The sequence below is a fragment of the Mobula hypostoma genome, chromosome 5 (genome assembly GCF_963921235.1).
Source record: "Mobula hypostoma chromosome 5, sMobHyp1.1, whole genome shotgun sequence".
NCBI lineage: Eukaryota > Metazoa > Chordata > Chondrichthyes > Myliobatiformes > Myliobatidae > Mobula > Mobula hypostoma.
This window is the reverse complement of record NC_086101.1, coordinates 6,770,065-6,796,736: the sequence shown is the minus strand read 5'-3', so window position 1 is coordinate 6,796,736 and position 26,672 is coordinate 6,770,065. Positions and strand designations below refer to the sequence as shown.

The 26,672-nt window shown below is 48.0% G+C and overlaps 1 protein-coding gene across 1 annotated transcript; it reads left to right on the top strand.

Moving 5' to 3' along the window:
* Window positions 1–1,034: 1,034 nt before the first annotated feature.
* Window positions 1,035–25,784, top strand: LOC134346535 (zinc-binding protein A33-like). The gene is made up of 8 exons (XM_063047946.1): window positions 1,035–1,469; window positions 1,556–1,651; window positions 2,459–2,692; window positions 10,669–10,691; window positions 10,788–10,906; window positions 22,004–22,875; window positions 23,493–23,624; window positions 25,590–25,784. The coding sequence occupies exons 1-6, from the start codon at window positions 1,059–1,061 to the stop codon at window positions 22,534–22,536; spliced, it is 1,416 nt and encodes a 471-aa protein (XP_062904016.1). The 5' UTR covers window positions 1,035–1,058; the 3' UTR covers window positions 22,537–22,875; window positions 23,493–23,624; window positions 25,590–25,784.
* Window positions 25,785–26,672: the final 888 nt, after the last annotated feature.

Below are 26,672 nucleotides of genomic sequence, written 5' to 3'. Positions count from 1 at the left end.
TCTTCAGAACTGGAAAGGAAGGGGGAAGTCCCTAGAATAAAATAGGTGGGAGGAGGGAAAGGAAGATAGCTGGAAACTGATAGGTGAAGCCAGGTAGGTTGGAAAGACAAAGGGTTGGAGAAGAGGACTCTGATACGAGAGCAGAATGGACCAAAGGAGAAGGGGCAGGAGGAGGGGACGCAGGGGGAGATGATAGTCAGGTAGGCGAAGGTAAGAGGCCAGAGTGGGGAATAAATGAAGAGGGGAGGGCGACGGAATTTTTTTCTGAAAGCAGAAATAAAATTCATGCCATCAGGTTGGAGGCTACCCAGACATAATACACGGTGTTTTTTGTTCCAACAAGAGAAGGCCATGGACTGACAGATTGGATTGGGATTGCCAATTGGAATTAAAATGTTTGGCCACCAGGAAGTTCCATCTTTGGCAGATGGAGCAGAGATGTTTGACAATGCAGTCCCCGGTTTACAACAGGTCACATTAATGTAGAGGAGACTGTATCGGGAGCGGCAGACCAAATAAATGACCCCAGCAGATGAAGTGTTGCCTCACCTGGAAGGACTTTTTGGGTCTTTGAATGGAGGTGAGGGAGGAAGTGACTAGGGACTTTGGCCGCTTGCATGGGTAAGTATCAGGAGTGTGATTAGTGGAGAAGGAGAATGGACAAGGGAGTCATGGAGGGAGTGATCCCTGCAGAAAGTAGAGAAAGGAGGAGGTAAAGATATGTTTGAGGACACGAGATCAGTGGGGCAGAAGCACCCAGGAGCAGGGTCGGACAACAGGCCAACTGTTGTCTAGCTTTTCAGGAATTCTCCCTTTCAGTTCTGCTTTACACTGAACCAGGCACCGCGCTACGGGTTCATTTATGTTCAGACCTCTTTTATGTGTTCCTGTTCCCACCCTGACGTGGAAATTGCCGCGATTCCTTCCAGAGAACACTTGCAGCAACGTTATGTTCATTCCCGAGACTGCAGCGCGCCTACTGGACAATAGCGGACTGCAAGGGTTCTGCAGCACCCGAAAGTGAAAGGATCCTGAACCAGGAAGTGCCGTGAATTAATATGGCTTCGAAACGACAGGTCGAGAGTTTAACCGAGGAGGTAATCTGTCTCATTTGCCTGGATTTTTTCACCGATCCGGTGTCACTGGAGTGTGGACACAACTTCTGCCGCTCCTGTATCACACGGTGTTGGAAAAGGGAGGACAGAAACTCCTGCCCGGAATGTAGAGAGGAGATTGCAGACCGCACCCTCAGGGTCAATCGGGCCTTAGCAAATCTGTCTAAGAAAGCTCGAAAACGAAACTTGGATCCGAAAGGGAAGGAAAGTAAACTTCGCTGCGAGAAACATAAGAAAGAACTGAAGCTGTTTTGTGAGACCGACAGGAAACTGCTCTGTCTGATCTGTAGAAATACGCGGAAACACAAGTCTCACAACTTCATGCCGATTAAAGAAGCCGTTGAAGTTTACAAGGTAAAAATAACCCACTTTCGATCGTCTTTTTGTCTGATCCAAAAGTGTCATCTTTTTGCCTAATCCATTCACTCTTTGATTCCCAGAATCGGGTTAAATCTTCCATGGACTCTCTCACAAAAAAGAAATCGGACTTTCAGGAAATGGAGCAGCAACAGCAAGAGAAGATTTCCGGTGTTTGGGTGAGGCTTCCAGAGCAGAATTTCCAATATCGTTGTGTAGTTTTGTTCCCTTTAATGCAGAATAGCAGAGTATCGCAGCTCCAGTGCCCTGGGATCGATCCTGACCTCTGGTGCTGTCTGCGTGGAGTTTGCACGTTCTCTGAGTAACCAGTACCTTCTTTTAGCCGACATTCCATGGTTGAACGGTAAATTGGCTACTGTAATTAACCCTGTGAAGGTGTTTGTATGTGAATCAGGTGGGAGTTAATGGGTCAGTGAGGAAGACTGGGTTGCAGGGAAGTGTGACCGAAGATCTGAGAGCCACTTACTTACTGCCTGTTATGCCACTGGCGTTTAGGACAGCAATGACAGTCCTCCATCTCTGGCCGTGTTCATGTCTTCATTGAACATGTCAGCAGCTACTTCTCGGTTTTCACTACTGTCAGTCATGCAGGTCCTCAGTGGAGACTCAGGAATAACATGACACTCAGATGTAGAAAGACTTTTCACTGTTTCCGTAACAATTCTGTTTTACCAGTCAGTATTGTTAGCCCTGAGCTGAATCCATTAACCTGGAGGACCAGTAGACCACTCTTACTCTGGCCTCTACCCTTTGACCTGTTTGGCATGGGTGACCCCACCAAGAGTCAAAGCATAAAGCCCACATTCCAGCCAATATAGTTCTTTGGGTCACTGAGGCACACAAGCCTCCAAACCCAACGGCAAGTTTGTGGTCCTCTTGGAAGATAATGGGTGGATAGACCTTCCATATCATAAGGAAATACATCAGGGCCAAATAATAAACTAGCCTCTCCTTTCACTTGACAGGAACAGTCACAAAGTGTTCAGTCCCACATCACATCCCAGTTTGCTGAACTGCGCCGGATTATCACCGAGAAAGAGCAGCGCGCGCTCCGAGATCTCAGGGAAGAAGAGGAGAGGATTCTACATCCAATGGAGAAAAATCTTCAAGTAATTCAAGAGAATTTGAATTCCATCCAGGAGGAAATCTCAAAGTTACAGGAACAGATGGATCAACAAGACATTATCATATTCCTCATGGTGAGAGATTTCAGTTTGTTTCTGTAAAAGTTGTCACAAAATGATGTATTTTAACTCAGTGTGCGATTTACAAATACTGTAGTTGTAAACTGATTTAAACCAGACAGATGTTTTGACTGTTCCGGATTGTTGTTGTCCTCAAACTGGCCTCTCACAACATCTGTACATCACAGGACGGGCTGCAACCATCTCGGGAGTGTTCACTCTGATCAGAGCACTGAACCAGTGATCGGTTCTGTGATTCCCACGTATAATATCCCGAGACACAGAGTAACATCCCATTACATTCACAGACTGTGAGTGTGTCTGGTGCAGCCAGTTTCAATTCAGCTGCTAAAGAGGTTTCTTTTCAAAGTGTTTTACTGTTGTACTCCAGGGATGATCGGTTCCTCGGCCTGGCCCATTTTGTCTCTCATCCTTCACTGGGTGGCTTGACGATCAACTTAGCAGGGGAAACTCTGGGACGATGATATTCCCAAGAATCTGAAGTCTCGTCCAGTCCAGACGGGGTTTGGAAGGCAGTTGTCCTCCCTGAACAACATTTGTGAATGTAAATTGGCTTTTCCTGTCACATTGAAACATACAGTGAATTGGGCCGTTTGTGTCAATCACCAACACATTCTGTGTGCTCAGGCCAAGAGTCACCACGCTTCCGGCACCAACATAGCACGCCAACAACTTACTGACCCTAACCTACACATCTTTGGAATGTGGGAGGAAACCGGAGCGTCTGGAGGGAACACACACAGTCACAGGCAGAATCTACAAACTCTTTACAGACAGCAACGGGAATTGATCCCGGACCATTGGCTCTGTAATAGCGTTACTGCTGGGCTACCGTGACACCCAAATTGGGTGAGTTTTTACAACAATCCTGTAAAAATGTCACCGATGCTAGTATTTACTTAAGGCTAGATTTAGTTGATATTACATCCTTAGTCAATAGTGAAAAGGTTCAAACTCTTGTGTCAGATTCTGAAAGAAGAGGCGGAGGACAAGCTTGATCCCAGTTAGTTTTTACAATGCCTACTGAGACGGTGATGTGCCTCTCATGTGAGATGTGGCAGTCTTGGGGGAACTCCCCTCTCCCGCAGAGTCACATCTCCCAGAAGTGCACACGGCTGAACGATCTGGAAGACCATATAAGGAATCTGGAGCAGCAGCTGGATTACTTTCGACTCATAGGGGAGAATGAGGCAGTCATAGATGAGAGCTACAGGGAGGTAGTCATACCTAGGTTGTCGGAAGCAGGTCATTGGATCACAGTCAGAGGGGGGAAAGCGAAGGTGAGCAGACGGGTAGTGCAGAGCATCCCTGTAGCCATTCCCCTGAATAATAAGTTTACCGTCCTGGATACTGTTGGCGGGGACGACCGACCAGGTGTGAGACACGGTGGCAGGGCCTTCGGCACTGAGTCTGACCGGGTGGTGCAGAAGGGTGGGACGGAGAAGAGGAAAGCTGTCGTCATTGGAGACTCTGTAGTCAGGGGAGCAGACAGGAGATTTTGTGGACGTGAGAAGGACACCCGCATGGTTTTTTGCCTCCCGGGGGCCAGGGTCCGGAATGTCTCTGATCGGGTGCACGACATCCTGGTACGAGAGGGAAAGCAACCAGAAGTCGTGATACATGTAGGGACCAACGACATAGACAGGAAGAGGGATAAGGTCTTGAAGTGTGAGTTTCGGGAACTAGGCAGAAGACTGAAGAACAGGACCTCAAGGGTGACGTTCTCAGGACTGTTGCCAATGCTATGTGACAGTGATGGTAAGAATTGGAGGAGAAGGCAGTTGAATGCATGGCTGAGGAGTTGGTGCATGAAGTAGGGTTTTAGATTTTAGTATCATTGGGATCTCTTCTGGGGAAGGTAGGACCTGTACAGATTGGATGGGTTGCACCTGAACTCGAGGGGAATAAATATCCTTGCAGGTAGGTTTGCTAGCATGGTTCGGGAGGGTTTAAACTAATTTGCAAGGGGGATGGGACCCGGAGCAATAGAGCAGTGAAAGAAGTGCATGGAATAAAACCATATCTAACATAAAGAGAGACTTTGAGGAAAGAGAAGCAGAATAAACGGTGTAAAGACAGTAAGGCAGAAGGGCTGAAGTGTGTGTACCTCAATGCAAGAAGCATCAGGAACAAAAGCGATTAACTGAGAGCTTGGATACATACATGGAATTATGATGTAGTGGCCATTACAGAGACTTGGCTGGCACCAGGGCAGGATTGGATTCTCAATATTCCTGGATTTCAGTGCTTTAAAAGGGATAGAGAGGGGGGGAAAGGGGAGGAACGGTGGCATTACTGGTCAGGGATACTAGTACAGTTACAGAAAGGGTGGGTAATGCAGCGGGATCTTCTTTTGAGTCAGTATGGGTGGAGGTCAGGAACAGGAAAGGAGCAGTTACTCTATTGGGAGTATTCTATAGGCCCCCTGGTAGCAACAGAGATAGAGTTGAACAGATTGGGAAGCAGATTTTGGAAAGGTACAAAAATAACAGGGTTGCTATCATGGCTGACTTTAACTTCCCTAATATTGATTGGCACCTGATTAGTTCCAGCGGCTTAGACGGGGCAGAGTTTGTTCAGTATGTCCGGGACGGATTCCTGTCACAGTATGTTGACAGGCCGACTAGGGGGAAAGCCATCTAGTATTAGGTAATGAACCGTGCCAGGTGACAGATCTCTCAACTTTACAGTGGGTGAGCATCTGGAGGACAGTGACCACCGCTCCCTGGCCTTTAGCATTATCATGGCCAAGGATAGAAGCAGAGACGACAGGAAAATTTTTAATTGGGGAAGGGCAAATTATGAGGCTATAAGGCCAGAACTTGCGGGTGTGAATTGGGATGTCGTTTTTGCAGGGATATGTACTATGGACATGTGATGGGTGTTTAGGGATCTTTTGCAGGATGTTAGGGATGAATTTGTCCCGCTGAGGAAGATAAAGAATGGTAGGGTGAAGGAACCATGGGTGACAAGTGAGATGGAAAATCTAGTCAGGTGGAAGAAGCCAGCATACATGAGATTTAGGAAGCAAGGATCAAATGGGTTTATTGGGGAATATAGTGAAGCAAGAAAGGAGATTACGAAGGGGCCAAGGAGGGCAAGAAGGCCTTGAGAAGGCCTTGGCGAGTATGGTAAAGGAAAACCCCAAGGCATTCTTCAATTATGTGAAGAACAAAAGGATGACAGGAGTGAAGGTAGGACGGATTAGAGATAAAGGTGGGAAGATGTGCCTGGAGGCTGTGGAAGTGAGCGAGGCCCTCAATGAATACTTCTCTTCGGTATTCACCAAATAGAGGGAACTTGATGACGGGGAGGACAATATGAGTGAGGTTGATGCTCTGGAGCATGTTGATATTAAGGGAGAGGATGTGTTGGAGTTGTTAAAATACATTAGGACGGATAAGTCCCCGGGGCCTGACGCAATATTGCCCAGGCTGCTCCACGAGGCGAGGGAAGAGATTGCTGAGCCTCTGGCTAGGATCTTTAGGTCCTCGTTGCCCACGGGAATGGTACCAGAGGATTGGAGGGAGGTGAATGTTGTCCGCTTGTTCAAAAAAGGTAGTAGGGATAGTCCGGGTAATTACAGACCAGTGAGCCTTACGTCTGTGGTGAGAAAGCTGTTGGAAAAGATTCTTAGAGATAGGATCTATGGGCATTTAGAGAAACCTGGTCTGATCAGGGACAGTCACCATGGCTTTGTGAAGGGCAGATCGTGTTCTGATAGAGTTCTCTGAGGTGGTGACCAGGCATATAGATGAGGGTAGTGCAGTGGATGTGATCTACATGGATTTTAGTAAGGCATTTGACAAGGTTCCACACGGTAGGCTTATTCAGAAAGTCAGAAGGCATGGGATCCAGGGAAGTTTGGGCAGGTGCATTCAGAATTGGCTTGCCTGCAGAAAGCAAAGTGTTGGGGTGGAGGGAGTAAATTCGGATTGGAGGGTTCTGACCAGTGGTGTCCCACAAGGATATGTTCTGGGACCCCTGCTTTTCGTGACTTTTATTAACGATCGGGATGTGGGGGTAGAAGGGTGGGTTGGCAAGTTTGCAGACGACACAAAGGTTGGTGGTGTTGTGGATAGTGTAGAGGATTGTCGAAGATTGCAGAGAGACATTGATAGGATGCAGAAGTGGGCTGAGAAGTGGCAGATCGAGTTCAACTCGGAGAAGTGTGAGGTGGTACACTTTGTAAGGACAAACTCCAACGCAGAGTACAAAGTAAATGGTAGGATACTTGGTAAAGTGGAGGAGCAGAGGGATTTTGGGGGTACATGTCCACAGATCCCTGAAAGTTGCCTCACAGGCAGATAGGATAGTTAAGAAAGCTTATGGATTGTTAGCTTTCATAAGTCGAGGGATAGAATTTAAGAGTCACGGGTGTTGTTGCAGCTCTATAAGACTCTGGTTCGGCCGCACTTGGAGTACTGTGTCCAATTCTGGTCGCCTCACTATAGGAAGGACATGGGAGCATTGGAAAGGGTACGGAGGAGATTTACCAGGATGCTGTCTGGTTTTGAGAGTATGCATTATGATCAGGGATTAAGGGAGCTAGAGCTTTACTCTTTGGAGAGAAGGAGGATGAGAGGAGACATGATAGAGGTATACAAGATATTAAGAGGAATAGATAGAGTGGACAGCCAGCACCTCTTCCCCAGGGCACCACTGCTCAATACAAGAGGACATGGCTTTAAGGTAAGGGGTGGGAAGTTCAAGGGGGATATTAGAGGAAGGTTTTTTACTCAGAGAGTGGTTGGTGCGTGGGATGCACTGCCTGAGTCAGTGGTGGGGGCAGATACACTTGTGAATTTTAACAGACCACTAGACAGGTATATGGAGGAATTTACGGTGGGGTTTATTTGGGAAGCAGGGTTTAAGGATCGGCACAGCATTGTGGTCCGAAGGGCCTGTACTGTGCTGTACTATTCTATGTTCTATTCAACACTCAACACGCTGGAGGAACTCAGCAGGTCAGGCAGCATCGGTGGGAACGATGAGTCGATGTTTCGGGCCGGAACCCTTCGTCAAGACTGAAGAAAGAAGGAGGGGGAACGATTTGAAGAATGGTTGTAGGTTCACTTGAAAAACCAGTCATTTGAAAGACAAAGGGGTTGGGCGGGGGGCGAAGCAGGGACGTCATAGGCAGGAAAACAATGGGTAGTAGAAGAAGGAAGTGGAACCATGAGGGAGGTGATTGGCAGCTGAGGGAGGGGCAGAGTGACATAGGGATAGAGGAAGGGAGGCGGAGGGAATTAACGGAAGTTGGAGAATTTATGTTCATACCAAGGGGCTGGAGATTACCTAGACGGTATCTGAGGTGTTACTCCTCCAACCTGCGGTTAGCCTCATCATAGCAGTAGAGGAGGCCATGTATGGACATATCTGAATGGGAGTGGGAAGCAGAGTTGAAGTGCGTGGCTACTGGGAGATCCTGTCTGTTTTGGCGGACGGAGCGGAGCTGCTTGACGAAGCGGTCCCCCAGTCTTCGTCGGGTTTCACCGATGTAGAGGAGGCCGCATCGGGAGCACCGGATGCAATCCGTGACCCCAACAGACTCACAAGTGAAGTGTTGCCTCACTAGGAAGGACTGTTTGGGGCCCTGAATGGTGGCAAGAGAGGAGGTGTAGGGACAGGTGTAGCACTTGCGCTTACAGGGTTAAGTGCCGGGTGGGAGATCCATGGGATGGACGTGCGGATAAGGGAGTAGCGGAGGGACCGATCCTTGCGGAGAGCAGAGAATGGTAGAGAGGGAAAGATGTGTTTAGTGGTGGGGTCCTGTTGAAGGTGGCGGAAGTTGCGGAGGATAATGTGCTGGATCCGGAGGCTGGTGGGGTGGTAGGTGAGGACAAGGGGAGCTTTGTCCCTGTTGTGGTTGCGGGAGGATGGGGTGAGGGCCGAAGTGCAGGAAATTGAGGAGATGCGGGTGAGGGCATCATTAATGATGGTAGAAGGTAAACCACGATCCTTAAAGAAAGAGGACATTTGAGATGTCCTGGAACGGAAAGCCTCATCCTGGGAGCAGATACGGCAGAGACGGTGGAACTGGGAAAAGGGAATGGCATTTTTGCATGTGGCAGGGTGGAAAGATTTATAGTTGAGGTAGTTATGAGAGTCAGTGGGCTTGTAGAAGCTGTCAGTGGACAGTCTGTCTCCAGAGATCGAGACCGAGACATCGAGAAAGGGGAGAGAAGTGTCCGAGATTGACCAAGTGATTACTACCTTTGAGGTCCTGCTTCTCAACTTCTTTCCCAACTCCCTGTAGTCTGTTTATCCTCCCTTTTCCTACCTATGTCATTGGTAGCAATATGTACCACCACCTCTGGCTGTTCTCCTTCCCACTTCAAGATATCGTGGATGCGAACAGAAACATCCTGGACCCTGGCTCCTGGGAGGCAATCTGCCATCCGCGTTTCTTTCCTGTGTTCACAATATCACCTGTCTGACCCCCTAACTATAAGAGTCCCTTATCACTCTTCCTTTCCCTACCCTTCTGATCCACAGGGCCAGACTCTGTGCCAGAGATGCGACCATTTTTGCTTCCCCCACGTAGGCCGCCTCCCCCAACAGTTCTCAAGCAGGAATACTTATTGTAAAGGGGGACACCCACTGGGGTTCTCTCTAGTACCTGCTTCTTGCCCTTCCATCTCCTGACTGTTACCCACTTCTCTTTCTCCTGTGGTCCTGGGTGACTACCTGCCTATAGCTCCTCTCTGTCACCTCCTCACTCTCCCTGACCAGACGAAGGTCATCGAGCTGCAGCTCCAGTTACCTGACGCAGTCTCTAAGGAGCTACAGCTCGACACACCTGGTGCAGATGTGGTCGTCCAGGAGGTCGGGAGTCTCCAGGACCTCCCACATCTGACACCAAGCACAGAAAACCGGCCTCACACTCATACTCTCTCTCTTTATTTTAAACAGATAATCTACCTGGCCTCGACCCTTTATCGCCAAAGCCCCGTTGAGCCAAAGCCTTCCTACTCTGTCTCCCCCTGCTCTGTCACCCACTCTGTAAATCTGTCTTCCTTATAAACGCTGTTCTCACTGGTCGACCTCCACACGTTTGCACAGTCGTGCCCCGTTCAAACTGCTGAAGAAATAACCGTCACCTTTTCAACTCTGCTCGCTCTTAAACTCTTCCTGCTGTTCTCAGTGGCCGACCTCCACACGCTTCCGCAGTCGTGCCCCGTTCAAACGGCTGAAGAAATAACCATTGTTATTTACCACCATTAACCACTGTTGATCCGTGGGAACTGAGGTTGAATTCCAGAATGTGACCCTCAGATCAGATTTACCATCTATATCTGGTTTGTATCAGGTTCAGTGTTTTGGAGAATTTTGCACTGTCTTTTGTTTTTCAGAAATATTTTTCATCGGATTATATCCCATTTTCCATCATAGACAGGTCTTTCAGTCCATTCTCTCCTATCAGTTTCCCTGCTTCACAAGCCTCCTCCCACCTACTCACCACACCCAGCAACAGTGCTCCGGACTCCATGGTCCGTCATGTGTTTATCCTGTTTCTCCATTACATTCAATCTCTGCTACTCTCCTTCAACCTCTCCTGTGGCAGTGAGTTCCACATTCTCTTCACCACATTTCTTGTGGGATTTATTAACGACCAACTGTGTTATATCTTTGACTTTTGGTCTCCACACAAGCAGAAATATTTTCTGTCAAATCCATTCGGAATCTTAAATTCCTCCATCTGATCCTCCCTGACATCATATCCAGATAAAAATACACAACCTGGCCAGTCTCTCCTGTGAATTCCTTCTCTCAGTTATGGTATAATTCTCATAAGCATTCCTTGTACTTTCTCCCATGGTTCAATGTCCCTCTTTTACCGTTCGTGTCAGTGGGAATGAGTTTAGTGGGAATTTTCAGCAGCTTGTAGTAACTTGGCTCAGATTCCTGCTGTCGGGATGCCGATGGTCCATCTCAATCAATTGAGATCTGTGTTTTATTTATTTCAGGAGGAAGCTCGTCGGAAGAGGAGGTAGGTCATGGTCTTTACTGAAACACTGTATGAATCTGTAAAATAGTTCAAATATTACTGATGCTCAGTTTATAACTACATGTATAATATTTACAGGATTAGTGATGAAAACGTGACATTGTCAGTGACAGATGGTGCCCTACTTGTTGAAAAATTCGATCACCCCTATTTGCTTGACATAGCGTCGGAAGAAGCGATTGACAGCAATAAACAAGGTAAAACGCAAGATTCATTTTCCTTGTTTATGAGACACAACTAAGTTATAATTAGACACAAAATATGGCTGTAATTATAGGCTGAAAGGAATCTATAGACAATAAGACATAGGAGCAAAATTAGTCTCTTTGGCCAATTGCGTTTGCTCCGCCATTTAATCATGGCTGATCCTTTCTTCCCCTCCTCAGCCCCTCTCCACGGCCTTCTCCCTGTAACCTTTGATGCCACGTCCATTGTGGGAACCTCATCTGAGAAAGATGTGCTGGCATTGGAGAGGTTCCAGAGGAGGTTCACAAGGATAATTCCAGGAATGAAAGGGTTATCATACAAGGAGCATTTCATGGCTCTGGGTCTGCACTCGCTGAAATTCAGAAGGATGAGGGGGGGATCTCATTGAAACCTTTCGAATGTGGAAACGCCTAGACAGAGTGGATGTGGAAAGGATGTTTCCCATAGTGGGAGAGTCCAGGAAAATAAGGCACAGCCTCAGGATAGAGGGGCGCCCTTTCAAAGCAGAGATGAGGAGAAATTTCTTTAGCCAAAGGGTGGTGAGTTTGTTAAATTTTTTGTACATGCAGCTGTGGAGACCAGGTCGTTGGGTGCATTTAAGGCAGAGACTGATAGGTACTTGAAAGGACATGGTTTCAAAGGTCACGGGGAGAAGGCTGGAAACTGGACTTGAGGAGGAGATAAAAAAAAGGATTAGCCATGATTGAATGGCGGAGCAGAGTTGATTGGCAGATGGCTTAATTTTGCTCCTATATCTTATGGTCTTTTAAACTTTCTATATCTGAAGAAACTTTTGTTATCCTTTTTTTTAATACTGTATTTTCAAAATTTTCAAAAAAAAAATACAATGAAACCAACAAGAACACACCAGCTCAAACAAGTGTAAAAATGAAATAAGCAAGAAAAAGGGACATTACATTAGAGGGATGCCTATTGTACAAAGTGCTCAAAAATACGAAACATTAAATCTCAAATGAGAGGCGTGAGAAATCAGCTGGGGGGAAATGGTTCAGGTAGGCAAGAAATGGACCTCAGATAGCCGAATTTTTTTTAATTGAATTGGTTCTCAAGAACCTAAGTTTCTCCATCTGTATAACTGAGATCATGTCAGCCATCCATCTCCGAAAGGAAGGGGGAGAGGGTGAGTTATCCTTTTTAATATTATTGGCTAACTTAATTTTGCAATCCCTCTTTATCTTCTTAATGACGTTTTAGTTGCCTTTTAAAAGCTTCCTAATCCTCTAACTTCCCACTACTTTTTGCTCTGTTTTATGCCCTCTCTTTGGCTTTTATGTTGGCTTTGACTTCTCTTGTTAGCCACATCTTACTTTTAGAGTACTTCTTCTGTGGGATGTAGAAACAAAAAGACATAGAAAACCTACAGCACAATACAGGTCCTTCAGCTCACAGAGCTTTGCCGAACATGTCCTTACCTTAGAACTATCAGGCTTACCCATAGCCCTCTATATTTCTAAACTCCATGTATCCAACCAGGAGTCTCTAAAAAGAGCCTATTGTTTCCACCTCCACCACCGCTGCCAGCAGCCCATTCCATGCACTCACCGCTCTCTGCGTATAAAAAACCAACCCGACATCTCCTCTGTATCTCCTTCCAAGCACCTTAAAACTAGGCCCTCTGGTACGAGCCATTTCAGCCCTGGGAAAAAGCCTCTGACTATTCACACGATCCTCTCATTATCTTGTACACCTCTATCAGGTCACCTCTCATCCGCCGCTGCTCCAAGGAGAAAAGGCCGAGTTCACTCAAGCTATTCTTATAAGGCATGCTCCCCAATCCAGGCAACATCCTTGTAAATCTCCTCTGCACCCTTTCTAAGATTTCCACGAACTTCCTGTAGTGAGGCGACCAGAATTGAGCACAGTACTCCAAGTGGGGTCTGACCAGGGTCCTGTATAGCTGCGACATTATCTCTCGGCTCCTAAACTCAATCCCTCGTTTGATGGAGGCCAATGCACTGTATGCCTTCTTAACCAGAGTGAACCTGCGCAGCAGCTTTGAGTGTCCTATGGACTCGGACACCAAGATCCCTCTGATCCTCCACACTTCCAATAGTCTTACCGGTAATACTGTATTCTGTCGTCATATTTGACTTGCCAAAATGAACCACTTCACTCTTATCTGGGTTGAACTCCATCTGCCACTTCTCAGCCCAGTTCTGCATCCTATCAATGTCCCGCTGTAACCTCTGACAGGCCTCCACACTATCCACAACACCCTATCCTTTATGTCATCAGCAAATTTACTAACCCATCCCTCCACTTCCTTATCCAGGTCATTTATAAAAATCACAAAAAGTAGGGGTCCCAGAACAGATCCCTGAGGCACAGCATTGGTCCCCGACCTCCATGCGGAATACGACCCGTCCACAACTACAAGTAGATGAACTACAAGTTCAGCTACTTTGTTCCGTATACTGCGTGCATTCAGATACAACACCTTCAGACCTTTTCCAATTTTGTCCGCCTTTTACGTTGCAAATATTTCTGTTGAATACAATTTTGCCCTATCAACAGCCTCTCCTCACGATACATTGCCTCTGTTTGTAAACCAGCTCCCTCATCTTCATCACCATTATCCACCTTTCCTACGATACTTCTTGCATTGAAATATATTGAGCTCAGGACACTAGTTGCACCATGCTCAACCTTTTGATTCCTAACTTTGTCTGAGGTCTTACCTCCACAACCTCTCGACTAACTATTCTGACACTCTGGTTCCCACCCCCCTACAACTCCAGTTTAAACTCCACCGTGCAGCATTAACAAACCTTCCCACCAGGATATTAGTCCCCTCCAGTTCAGGTGCAAACTGTCCCTCCTGTACAGGTCCCAACTTCCCTGGGAGGAGCCCAATGATCCAAAATTCTTATGCCCTCCCTCCTACACCAACTCCTTAGTCTCATATTAAACTGTATAATCTTGCTTGTTCTGGCCTCACCAGCACGTGGCACAGAGAGCAATCCTGAGATCACAACCCGGGAGGTCCTGCCCTTTAACTCAGCACCTAACGCCTTGAACTCCCTTTGCAGAAACTCATCACTCATCCTACCCATGTCTTTGGTATCAATATGGACCACGACTTCTGGCTGTGCACCCTCACACTTAAGAATGCTGAGGACTCAATCCAAGATATCCCAGAGCCTGACACCCGGGAGGCAACATCCCATCTGGGAATCTTGTTCTCATCCAAAGAGCCTCCTGTCCTTTTCACCAACTAACAAATCCCCTGTCACCACAGCATCTCTCTTCTCTCCCTTCTCTTCTGAGTCACAGAGGCAGACTCAGTACCAGGGACCCGACCACTGTGACTTTCCTCTGTTAGGTGACCTCCCTCCCCCCGGACAGTATCCAGAGTGATATACCTGTTGTTGAGGGGGGTGGCCACAGGGGTGCTGGAAGGACTCTCTGGGGCCCTGAATGGTGGTAAGGGAGGAAGTGTAAGGTGTAAGCCCCAGACAGTCCTTCCAGATGAGACAACACTTCACCTGTGAGTCAGCCGGGGTGATATACTGCGTCCGGTGCTCCCGATGTGGCCAACTATATATTGGCGAGACCCGACGCAGACTGGGAGATCGTCTTGCTGAACACCTACGCTCTGTCCGCCAGAGAAAGCAGGATCTCCCAGTGGCCACACATTTTAATTGCACGTCCCATTCCCGTTCTGATATGTCTATCCACGGACTCCTCTACTGTAAAGATGAAGCCACACTCAGGTTGGAGGAACAACACCTTATATTCCGTCTGGGTAGCCTCCAACCTGATGGCATGAACATTGGCTTTTCTAACTTCCGCTAATGCCCAACCTCTCCCTCGTACCCCATCCGTTATTTATTTATATACACACATTCTTTCTCTCTGTCTCCTTTTTCTCCCTCTGTCCCTCTGTCCATACCCCTTGCCCATTCTCTGGGTTCCCCCCCTCTCCTCCTTTTCCTTCTCCTTGGGCCTCCTGTCCCATGATCCTCTCATATCCCTTTTGCCAATCACCTGTCCAGCTCTTGGCTCCATCCCTCCCTCTCCTGTCTTCTCCTACCATTTTGGATCTCCCCCTCCTCCTCCCACTTTCATATCTCTTACTAGCACTTTCTTCAGTTAGTCCTGACGAAGGGTCTCGGCCAGAAACGTCCACTGTACCTCGACCTAGAGATGTTGCCTAGCCTGCTGCGTTCACCAGCAACTTTGATGTGTGTTGCTTGAATTTCCAGCATCTGCAGAATTACTCGTGTTTACGTTTTTAGATGCCTTTTTTTTCTCTCTGTGTGAACCCTCAAAGAGCTGAAGCCTCAAGATCACCACTCTGACGATGTCCACTCAGACGATGGCTGCTGTGTTTGCCTGTCTTCCTTTAATTTGCCCTTCCTAATCAATCCCAGTTGCCGATTGGTCACTGGTTGCCCTGTAGCTCCCTTAAAAAACTTTCCCCTCTCACCTTCCCTCTCTGCCTTCTGGTTTTGGATCCCCCTTTATGGGAAAAAGACCGTGAGCCTACACCTTACGTCTGCCCCTCATGATTTTATATACCTCGAAAAGGGGTCAACCCTCAACATTCATCGCTCCAGGGAAATAGCCCCAGCTTATCCAGTCTCTCCCAAGCCCTCCAGCCATTGTTACAGCCTTTTGAAGTTTCCTGACCAGTGTAATGACATCTTCCCATAGTCGGGGAACCAAAATTGCACACAATACTCCAAGTGTGGTCTATGATCAACATCAAAGGCTTTACTTAAGATTATGTGGACAATGTCTCCCACCCTGTCCTGGTCAATGCTCTCTGTCACCTCTTCAACAAACTGGAACTTGTGAGACGTGATTTTTCATGCACAACGCCGTGCTGACTGTCCCTGACCTGTCCTTGTCTTTCCAAACGCAGCAGGCAGGATGCAGGGAGGATGTTTCCCCTGTCTGAGGAGTCGAGGGTCAGGGGTCACAGTCTCAGGATGAGGTGGACCCTCAGAGGATGGCCTATCTGGAATTCTCTGTACCGGAGGCTGTGGGGTCTCAGTCAATCAGTTCATTTAACTTCACAGAGTCATCGTTGTACAGTATTGAAATAGGCCCTTCGGCCCGTCACCTCTGTTCTGACCTATTTACCCATCTACACTCACCTCATTGGCCGGTATGAGACCAGTCTCCTTCTGCGCCTTGTCTATTGAAGTGTCGTCTTCTGAGTGCCTGGTAAACACAGCGTTTGTATTTGATTCCATCACCTCCTCTGGCAGCAAGTTCCAACATCAACCACTCACTGTTCAAATAAATTCACCTTTAAACTCCTTCCTCCCTCCTCAGACCTGTGACCTCTTGTATTTGATCCCCCTCCTGTGGGAAGAAGATTTCAACCATCTGCTCAATCTACACCCCTCCTAACCTTATATGATTCTGTCAGATCAACCGCTCCCCCACCCAGTCCACTTACCTGCATTTTGCCTGTATCCTGATAAATCTTCCCTGTCACCATTTCTCAACTCCTCTTCTGTGCCAGTTCCACGAGGCCCTCAATTCCCCCATGTTACAGAAGATGATCGACCTCATTTTCTACCACATTACAGAAGCAAATGTGCTGCAGGTCCTAAAATGCATAAAGGTCTATAAATCCCCAGGTCCTGATCAAGTGTATCCCAGGACATTGTGGGAAGCTCAGGAGGAAAGTGTGGAGCCCATTTTGGAGATACGTGTGTCATCGATAGCTGTGGGTGAGGGGCCAGAAGACTGGAGGGAGACTAATGTTGAACATTTATTGAAGATCGGCTGTAGGGAAACGCCTGGGAAGTACAGACCGGTGAGCCTAACGTCGGTGGAGGGTACATTAATGGAGAGGATTCTGAGAGACAGGATCTACATTCATTTAGAAAGCCGAGGACTAATCAGGGATACCCAGCTTGGTTTTCAGCATGGACGGTACGGTAGCATAGTGGTTAGCACAACGCTTTACAGTACCAGCGACACGGGTTCATGTCCCGTCACTGCCTGTAAGGAGTTTATAATTTCCCCATGACCACGTGGGTTTATTCCAGGTGCTCCGGTTTCATAGTCCGAACCTGTACCGGTTGGCAGGTTAACTGGTCATTGTAACTTGTCCCATGGTCACGCTCAGATTAAATCAGGGGTTGCTGGGTAGTAGGGGTCATTGTAAATTGTCCCGTGGTCAGGTTCGGATTAAATCAGGGGTTGCTGGGTGCTGGGGGTCATTGTAACTTGTCCCATGGTCAGGCTCGGTCTGAACACTCTTCCTTCAGTTAGTCCTGACGAAGGGTCTCGGCCTGAAACGTCGACTGCACCTCTTCCTAGAGATGCTGCCTGGCCTGCTGCGTTCACCAGCAACTTTTATGTGTGTTGCTTGAATTTCCAGCATCTGCAGAATTCCTGTTTGCGTTTTTAAATCAGGGGTTTCTGGGTGGTGGAAGGTCATTGTAACTTGTCCCATGGTCAGGCTCGGATTAAATCAGCGGTTGCTGGGTGGTGGGAGTCAAAGGGCCGGAAGGGCCTATTCCGTGCTGTATCTCAATAAATAAATTACAGTTGATGAAAGTGCAGTAGACATCGTCTTCATGGAGTTTAGCGAGGGATTTGACGAGGTAGCAGAGAGTTAGATCACATGGGATACAGTACGATCCGGAATAGGATACAGAATTGTCTGGGTGGAGTCCTGTGACCAGCGGTTGTGCTGCAGGGATCGGTGCTGGGTCCACTGTTTTTCATCATTCATATGAATGATTTGCAGAGGATGTAGGTGACATGCTTAAAACGCAAACACAGGGAAATCTGCAGATTCTGGACATTCAAGCAACACACGCAAAAAGTGCTGGTGAACGCAGCAGGCCAGGCAGCATCAACAGGAAGAGGTACAGTCGACGTTTTGGGCCGGGACCCTTCGTCAGGACTAACTGAAAGAAGAGACAGTGAGAGATTTGCAAGTAGGAGGGAGAGGGGGAGATCCGAAATGATAGGAGAAGACAGGAAGGGAGGGGTGAATCACAGAGCTGGAAAGTTGATTGGCAAAAACGATACCAGACTGGAGAAGGGAGATAATCATGGGACAGGAAGCCTGGGGAGAGACAGAAGAGGGGAGGGGAGCCCGGAGGGTGGACCGCAGGCAAGGAGTTATAGTGAGAGGGACAGAGGGAGAAAAGAGAGAGAGAGAGAGAAAATAAAGGGGGGAAAATAAAAAATATCAAATAAATAAATAAATAAATAAATAAATAAATAGATAAATAAATAAATAAATAAATAAGGGATGGGTTGTGAAGGGGAGGAGGGCATTAACGGAAGTTAGAGAAGTCAATATTCATGCCATCAGGTTGGACAGTGAAGAGGTTATTTATTTATTTAGATACAGTGTGAAACAGGCCGTCCCAGACCAATAACCTGCTCAACCCAGCACCCCAACTATTTAAAACTAGCCTAATCACGGGTCAATGTACAATGACCATTTAACCTACAAACCGCTATGTCTTTGTACAGGCGTCACTGAGTGATAGAAACTAACAGCACAGGCCCTTCAGCCCACCTGGTCTGTACCGAAACATTTAAACTACCTGCTCCCATCAACCTGCACCGGGACCATCGTCCTACAACTCCTACCATCCATGTACCTGTCCAAACTTCTCTTAAATGTTTAAATCAAGCTTGCATGCACCACTTGCACTGGCAGCTCGTTCCACACTCTCACAACCCTCTGAATGAAGCAGTTTCCCATCATGTTCCCCTTAAATTATTCATCTTTCACCTTTAACCCATGACCTCTGGTTGTAATCCTACCCAACCTCCGTGGAAAAAGTCTGCTTGCATTTACCCTATCTATACCCCTCATAATTTTGTCCACCTCTATCAAATTTCGCCTCAGTCTTCTATGCTACAGGAATAAAGTCCTAAACTATTCAATCTTTCCTTAGGACTCAGGTCCTCCAGTCCCAGCTACATCCCTGTAAATTTTCTCTGTTACTCTTTCAAACTTGTTTATATCTTTCCTGTAGGTACGTGATCGAAACTGTACACAATATTCCATATTAGGCCTCACCAGTTCTCAACGTAACATTCCATCTCCTGTATTTAATGCTTTGATTTATGAAGGCCAATGTGACAAATGCTTCTTTTTACCTTATCTACCTGTAGCACTACTTTCAATGAATTCTGGACCTGTGTTCCCAGATCTGCTGCAGAACAGAGTCCTCAGTGCCCGACCATTCACTGTGTAAGACCTACACGGGGGTCCTACCAAAGTGCAACAGCTCACACTTGTCTGCATTAAATTCCAGCTACCACTTTTCAGCCCATTTTTCCAGCTGCTCCAGATCCCACTGCAAGTAATGATGGTCTTCCTCACTGTCCACTCTCCCCAATCTGAGGGATGAATCAGGAGCACCCGGAGGAAAGGGACGAGGTCTCGGGGAGACGGTACAAACTCCTTACAGATGGTGTCGGAATTGATCTTTGAATTCCGGAACACCCCAAGGTGCAACAGTATTGTGTTATCCACTACAGAACCTTGTTGCTCATGGTTTATCCAAGATTACAACAAGATCTTGATTAATTGGGTCTCTGGGTCATTGGATGGAAATTGATTTTAATTCAGAGAGATGTGGGTGTTGCATTTTGGAAGGGAAACCAGGACAGGATTTATACAGCAATCGGTGGGGCCCTGGAGAGTGTTGTGGAACAGAGAGACCAGGAGGTGATTGCCTTCATCAGTCAGAATACTGAGTACAGCAGCTGAGACGTCACGTTATGAGTGTACAAGACATTGGGAAGGCCACATTTGGAGCAGAGTAACACACACAAACTGCTGGAGGATATCAGCAGATCAGGCAGCAGCTATGGATATGAATAAACAGTTGAAGTTTTGGGTCATGGTTTTGTGTGTGTTGCTTTGGATTTCCAGCATCTGCAGACTTTCTCGTCTTTATGATTTGGATCACACTGTACAGTTCTGGTGATCTTTCTAGAGGAAGAATGGCATTAAACTGAGAGGGTATGAAACAGATTTACAAGGATATTACTGGTTTGGTTTATAAGGAGAGGCTGGATATTCTGGGTCTTTTTTCCTGGAGCTCAGGAGGCTGCCAAAGGGAACTGTAGAGGTGGGTACAGTTACAATGATTTGAAAGACATCTAGACGGGTATGTGGGTGGGAAAGTGCTAAAGAAATAATGGGCAAATACAGGCAAACACGAGGAATTCTGCAGATGCTGGAAACTCAAGCAAACACATCAAAGTTGCTGGTGAACTTTGCCTCCAACTTTCACCTTGCCCTCCAGATTACCTGGTCCATTTCCGACACCTCCCTCCCTTTTCTAGATCTTTCTGTCTCTATCTCTGGAGACAACTTATCTATTGATGTTTACTATAAGCCTACTGACACTCATAGCTATCTGGACTATTCCTCTTCTCACCCTGTCTCTTGCAAAAATGCCATCTCCTTCTCGCAATTCTTCCGTCTCCGCCGCATCTGCTCTCAGGATGAGGCTTTCATTCCAGGACGAGGGAGATGTCCTCCTTTTTTAAAGAAAAGGGCTTCCCTTCCTCCACCATCAACTCTGCTCTCAAACGCATCTCCCCCATTTCACGCACATCTGCTTTCACTCCATCCTTCCGCCACCCCACTAGGAATAGGGTTCCCCTGGTCCTCACCAACCACCCCACCAGTCTCCGGCTCCAACATATTATTCTCCGTAACTTCCGCCACCTCCAACGGGATCCCACCACTAAGCACAACATTCACCCCCCCCCCTCTGCTTTCTGCAGGGATCGCTCCCTACGCGACTCCCTTGTCCATTCGTACCGCCCCCCCCCACCCCGCCCAACCCTCCCCACTGATCTCCCTCCTGGCACTTATCTTTGTAAGCGGAACAAGTGTTACACGTGTCCTTACACTTCCTCCCTTACCACAATCCTGGGCCCCAGACAGTCCTTCCAGGTGAGGCGACACTTCACCTGTGAGTCGGCTGGGGTGATATACTGCGTCCGGTGCTCCCGATGTGGCAAGATCCGCCGCAGACTGGGAGATCATTTTGCTGAATACCTACGCTCTGTCCACCAGAGAAAGCAGGATATCCCAGTGGCCACACATTTTAGTTCCACATCCCATTCCCATTCTGACATGTCTATCCACGGTCTCCTCTACTGTAAAGATGAAGCCACACTCAGGTTGGAGGAACAACCCCTTATATTCCGTCTAGGTCGCCTCCAACCTGATGGCATGAACATTGACTTCTCAAACTTCCACTAATGCCCCACCACTCCCTCGTATCCCATCTGTTATTTATAAACACACATTCTTTGCCTCACTCTCGTTTTTCTCCCTCTGTCCCTCTGACTATACCCCTTGCCTATCCTCTGGGTTTCCCCGCGCCCCCGTCCGTTTCCTTCTCCCTGGGCCTCCTGTACCATGATCCTCTCATATCCCCTTTGCCAATCACCTGTCCAGCTCTTAGCTCCATCTCTCCCCCTCCTGTTTTCTCCTATCATTTTGGATCTCCCCTACCCCTCCCACTTTCAAATCTCTTACTAGCTCTTCCTTCAGTTAGTACTGAAAGGGTCTCGGCCTGAAACGTCGAGTGTACCTCTTCCTAGAGATGCTGCCTCGCCTGCTGCGCTCACCAAATACAGGCAAATGGAACTAGTTCATTAAAGTGAGATGGTCAGCAGGAATGAATTCTGCCTTACCTTCTCTTTAAATGCCTCCGATGTTCAATCACCCCATCCTCATCTGGATCCAGTTGTTTCTCCAGTACTTCCTCATACCCGTTTCCACTGCTATCTCCCGTCTTTCTTTCCATTTATGAGGAAAGGTCTCGGCTTGAAATCTCCCTTAACACATGCTGCTTGACCCGCTGAGATCCTCCAGAATTTTGTGGGTGTTGATCGGGAAAAATCCGCTCTCCATGTCGAGGAAAAACCTCGGGAAGCTACTGGTTGTCCATCCGCTGTGTTTGGGTAAAATCCCGGGAAAGGGTCCTGTCGGCCACCCGACTGAGCCTGAGGCCCAGCGGCCACTCCCCCGGTCTTGGGGCCGCGCTGCCCGAGTCTCCCCATCGATCTCCGGGGACTCTCTAATTCTCTGCTTCTCCCCCCAGTCTCTGTCACCCTGGATGTGGAAACGGCATATCCGCTGCTCGAGGTGTCTGAGGATCGGAAGAGTGTGAGACCGACCGCGACCTGGAGGGATCTCCCTGACAACGGGAAGTGGTTCACATACTGGGCTTGTGTGCTGGGATCGGAGGGATTCACATCGGGGAGACATTACTGGGAGGTGGAGGTGACGGGGAATCGGTGCTGGAGTCTGGGAGTCGCCGCAGAGTCTGTGAAGAGGAAGGGATTGTTCACACTGAGTCCGGAGACCGGATTCTGGATCATCGGGCGGGTTAATGACGTGATGAAGGTTTACACCTCCGCTGTATCCTGTCTCCCTGCCGGTCCCATCCCCGGGAGGGTGGGAGTTTATCTCAGTTACCAGTCCGGGACAGTTTCATTTTACAACGCGGAGACCAAGTCCCATCTCCACACCTTCAATGGAAATAAATTCACGGAGAAACTTTATCCTTTCTTCGGGCCTTGGGCTGCAAACCAGTGGCTGAGAATCTGCTCCGGTTCCGCTCCGGGTCTGTAAACGGGTCGGGTCCGGGACCGGCGTCAGGAGTAAGTCAGTGTAAATATAAATGTGCGGAGAGTGAAATAAACACTATGTGAGAATTATCAGTCCATTAATTTTAACTCGTTCACCGCGTCCGTCAACAGAACAGAAACACCGCGGATTCAGCAGCAGCCGCGGACGGCGGGTCCTGAGCTCCCCGACTCCCCCGGGTGCTAAAGTCCACCGGGACTGACCGGGTAACTGGGACAAGTGGTGGTGGTGCTGACTGGGAGAGGGAGGTCACGGTGAATGTTGGTAACACGGGACATGTACTGTTGGTAACACACGAAGCGCCGGAGTCTCCCAGAGTGTCAGGTAACATACGTGGAGGGAAATGGACGGGTGATGGGTGGATCCAGGTGAGGGGTAATAGATGAGGGAGGGGTGGAGTTTGGAAATGTGTCAGAAATGGGAGGTGAGAGGTGACAGTGACAAAGGGCTGAAGATTTTGGAATCTGACAGGAGGGGAAAGTGGAGCCCGGAATGGAGAGAAGGAGCTGGGGAGGAGTGTGTGGGTGATGGGCAGATGGAGATGGTGGGGGGGGGGGGAGGGGAAAGTGATAGGGTGATGGGGCTGGTAATCAGCAGGAGAGAGACAATTACATAGTAAATATAACAGGGAAGGACTACCAGAAGTTTGAGAATTCAGTGTTGATGCTGTCAGGTTGACGATCACCCTGACGGAACATGGGGAGCTGTTCCTATAATTTATGAGACAACTGGAGCCGGGATCTCTACGTTAAATCAGATGTTCATTTTGGGACACAGTTCCTCTCAGGAAATGCAGAAAAAACACAGCAGGTTGGTCAGGATCTGTGGAGAGACGAAAAGGCTTCATGTTCCACGTCGGTGACTTCTCCCGAAATTGATTCAAACACTGCCTGCTCTGTTGTGGGTTTCAAGTAATTTCTGTTTGGTTTTACTTCTTCCAGCATCTGATTCAAGAAAAAAATGGGAGTGCAGTGTAATTTCCTCCGGAAAGGGGATAAAGAAGAAGGAATGTGCTCGGAGAGGGAAGTGGACCATCAGAGAAATTGATGCTCAGGCTGGAATTAGCCGGAGAGGTACGGTGAAGGTTAGGGAGACGTGGTCATGATATTTTGGAGCCGGAAGTGTGGCACCACATGCAGGCGGATCCCAGCACAATCCTCGGGCAGACTGTGTTGGTCATTGACGCAATGGAGATATGTAAATGGTGAAGCCCCCTTTGTGTATTTGTGTGTAGTGGAGACAGAGAGAGAGTCTGAGACTTGCTCCAGGCTCCCCAGGTAGATGCAGGGATGATGTTTCTGGTAACGGGGGTGTCAGGATGAGGAGACACAGTGAGGGGACGACCATTCAGAGGTGAATAAATGTATTTACCCAGCTCATAATCTAACAGGGCTCTGCACATTTACACATCAACTATGTTGAAGAGAAACATGGATAGAGTTTTGGATACAAAGGTTGATCCAGATTCTCCTGAAGCCCTTGAGCCCCGGTAACATTCCTGTGACTCTTGTCTGCACAGATTCCAGCTGAATGTCATCCTTTCTACAGCTCGGTGACCAGAACTGTACCCAGTACTCTGAGTGTGGTCTCACCAATGTCTTGTACAGCTGTAACATGACAAACCATCTCATGTACTTAATGCCCCGATCGATGAAGTCCAGCATACCATACACCTTCTTCACTACACTGTCTACCTGTGTCTCTACTCTCAGGAACTATGTACTTGTTCCCATGGGTATTTCTATTCTACAGCACTCCCCAGGGCCCTGACATTCACTGTGTACATTCTGTCCTGGTTTTAACTTCGTGAAATGAGTCACTTTGCATATTTCTGTGTTAAATTCTTTCTGCTATTCCTTTGCCCAGATTCCCAGTTGATTGAGGTCCTGTTGTAATTTTGGACAAACTTCACTGTCCACCACATGACCAATTTCAGTTTCTGTGCCTGTTCGTGGGCTGTACTGTTCTCTGTTCCCCGTTTAGAAGAATGAGAGGAGATCTCAGGGAAACACAAAACTCTTTCGGGGCTCAACAGACAGGATACAGGGAGGACGTTTCTCCTGTCTGAGGGGTTGAGGGTCAGGGGTCACTGTCTCGGGATGGAGTGAACCATCAGTGACTTCACTCGCTCCGGATGTTTTCAATGATTTCAAGTTCCCTGGCCCCGATCATCTTATTTTCAATATGGATGTCCAGTCCCTGTACACCTCCATCCACCAGCAGGAAGGCCTCCAACTCTCTGTTTCTTTCTGGACACCCGTCCCAACCAGTTCCCGTCCACAATCACTCTCCTTCATCTAGCAGAATCTGTCCTCACTCTTAATAATTTCTGTAATTTCCACCATGTCCAAGAGGATCCCACCACCAAGCACATCTTTCCCTCTCCCCCACTTTCTGCTTTCAGCAGGGATCACTCCCTACATGACTTCCTTATCCATTCGTTCCATCCTACTGAACTCCCTCCTGGCACTTCCAGGTGAGGTGACACTTCACCTGTGTGTCAGGTGCGGTCATATACTGTGTTCGGTGCTCCTGGTGTGGCCTTCTGTATATCAGTGAGATCCGACGTAGATTGGGAGTCAGCTTCATCAAACACCAGAGAAAGCTGATTCTCCCAGTAGCCACCCATTTAAATTCCACTGCCTACTCCCATATGTCCATCGAGGGCCTCCTCTACTGTCGCGATGAGGCCACACTCAGTTGGAGGAGCAATATCTTATATTCCGACTGGGTAGCCTCCTACCTGATGGCATGAACGTCGACTAATCGAACTTCCAGTAATGGCCGCCCCTCCTTCACCATTCCCCTTGCACTTTTCCTTCTCTCACTTTATCTCCTTGCCTGCCCATCGACTCCCTCTGGTGCTCCTCCCACTTTTCTTCCATGACCTTCTGTTCTCTCCTGTAGGACTCACCCTTCTCCAGTCCCGTATCTCTTTCACCCAATCACCTTCCCAGCTTCCGGTTTCACCGATCACCTCGTGTTTCTCCGCCCCCCCCCCCACTTTTAACTGTGATTTCTCATCTTTTTTTCTCCAGACCTGCTGAAGAGCTTTGACCTGAAACGTCGACTGTACATTTTTTCATGGATGCTGCCTTCCCTGCTGACTTCCTCCAGCATTTTGTGTGTTGCTTGGATTGAATTGAATTGACTTTATTTCTTACATCCTTCACATACATGAGGAGTAAAAATCTTTATATTACCTCTCCATATAAATGTGCAATCATAGTATTTTATAATAAATAGAACAGTCAGTGTAACATAGAAATACACTCAGATCAGTGTGAGTTAATCAGTCTGATGGCCTGGTGGAAGAAGCCGTCCCGGAGCCTGTTGGTCCTGGCTTTTATGCTGCGGTACCATTTCCCGGATGGTAGCAGCTGGAATAGATTGTGGTTGGGGTGTCTTGGGTCCCCAATGATCCTACGGGCCCTTTTTACACACCTGTCTTTGTAAATGTCCTGAATCATGGGAAGTTCACAAGTACGGATATGCTGGGCTGTGGACACCACTCTATGCAGAATCCTACGATTAAGCGAGGTACAGTTCCCATACCAGTCAGGATGCTCTCAATTGTGCCCCTGTAGAAAGTTCTTAGGATCTGGGGACCCATACCGAACTTCCTCAACCGTCTGAGGTGAAAGAGGTGCTGTCGTGCCTTTTTCACCACACAGCTGGTGTGTACAGACCACGTGATGTCCTCAGTGATGTGGATGCCGAAGAACCTGAAGCTGTTCACCCTCTCAACCCCAGATCCATTGATGTCAATAGGGGTTAGCCCCTCTCCATTCCTCCAGTAATCTACAACCAGCTCCTTTGTTTTTGCGACATTGAGTAAGAGGTTGTTTTCTTGACTCCACTATGTCAGACAGATGACTTCTTCCCTGTAGGCCACCTCATTATTGTTTGAGATTAGGCCAATCAATGTAGTGTCGTCAGCAAATTTAATTAGCAGATTAGAGCTGTGGGTGGTGACACAGCCCTGAGGAGCTCGTGTATTGAGAGTCAGAGCGGTGGAGGTGAGGGAGCCCACTCTTAACACCTGCTGGTGATCTGACAGGAAGTCCAGGATCCAGCTGCACAAGGCAGGGTCAAGGCCGAGGTCTCTGAGCTTCCTGTCG

Bases quoted from the DNA above. Each gene is read 5' to 3' on its own strand.
- LOC134346535 (XM_063047946.1), top strand. From the start codon at position 1,059: ATGGCTTCGAAACGACAGGTCGAGAGTTTAACCGAGGAGGTAATCTGT. The intron at 1,652-2,458 runs GTGAGGCTTCCA...TTCACTTGACAG, and splicing joins AGAAGATTTCCGGTGTTTGG to GAACAGTCACAAAGTGTTCA. The intron at 10,907-22,003 runs GTAAAACGCAAG...TTCTCCCCCCAG, and splicing joins GATTGACAGCAATAAACAAG to TCTCTGTCACCCTGGATGTG.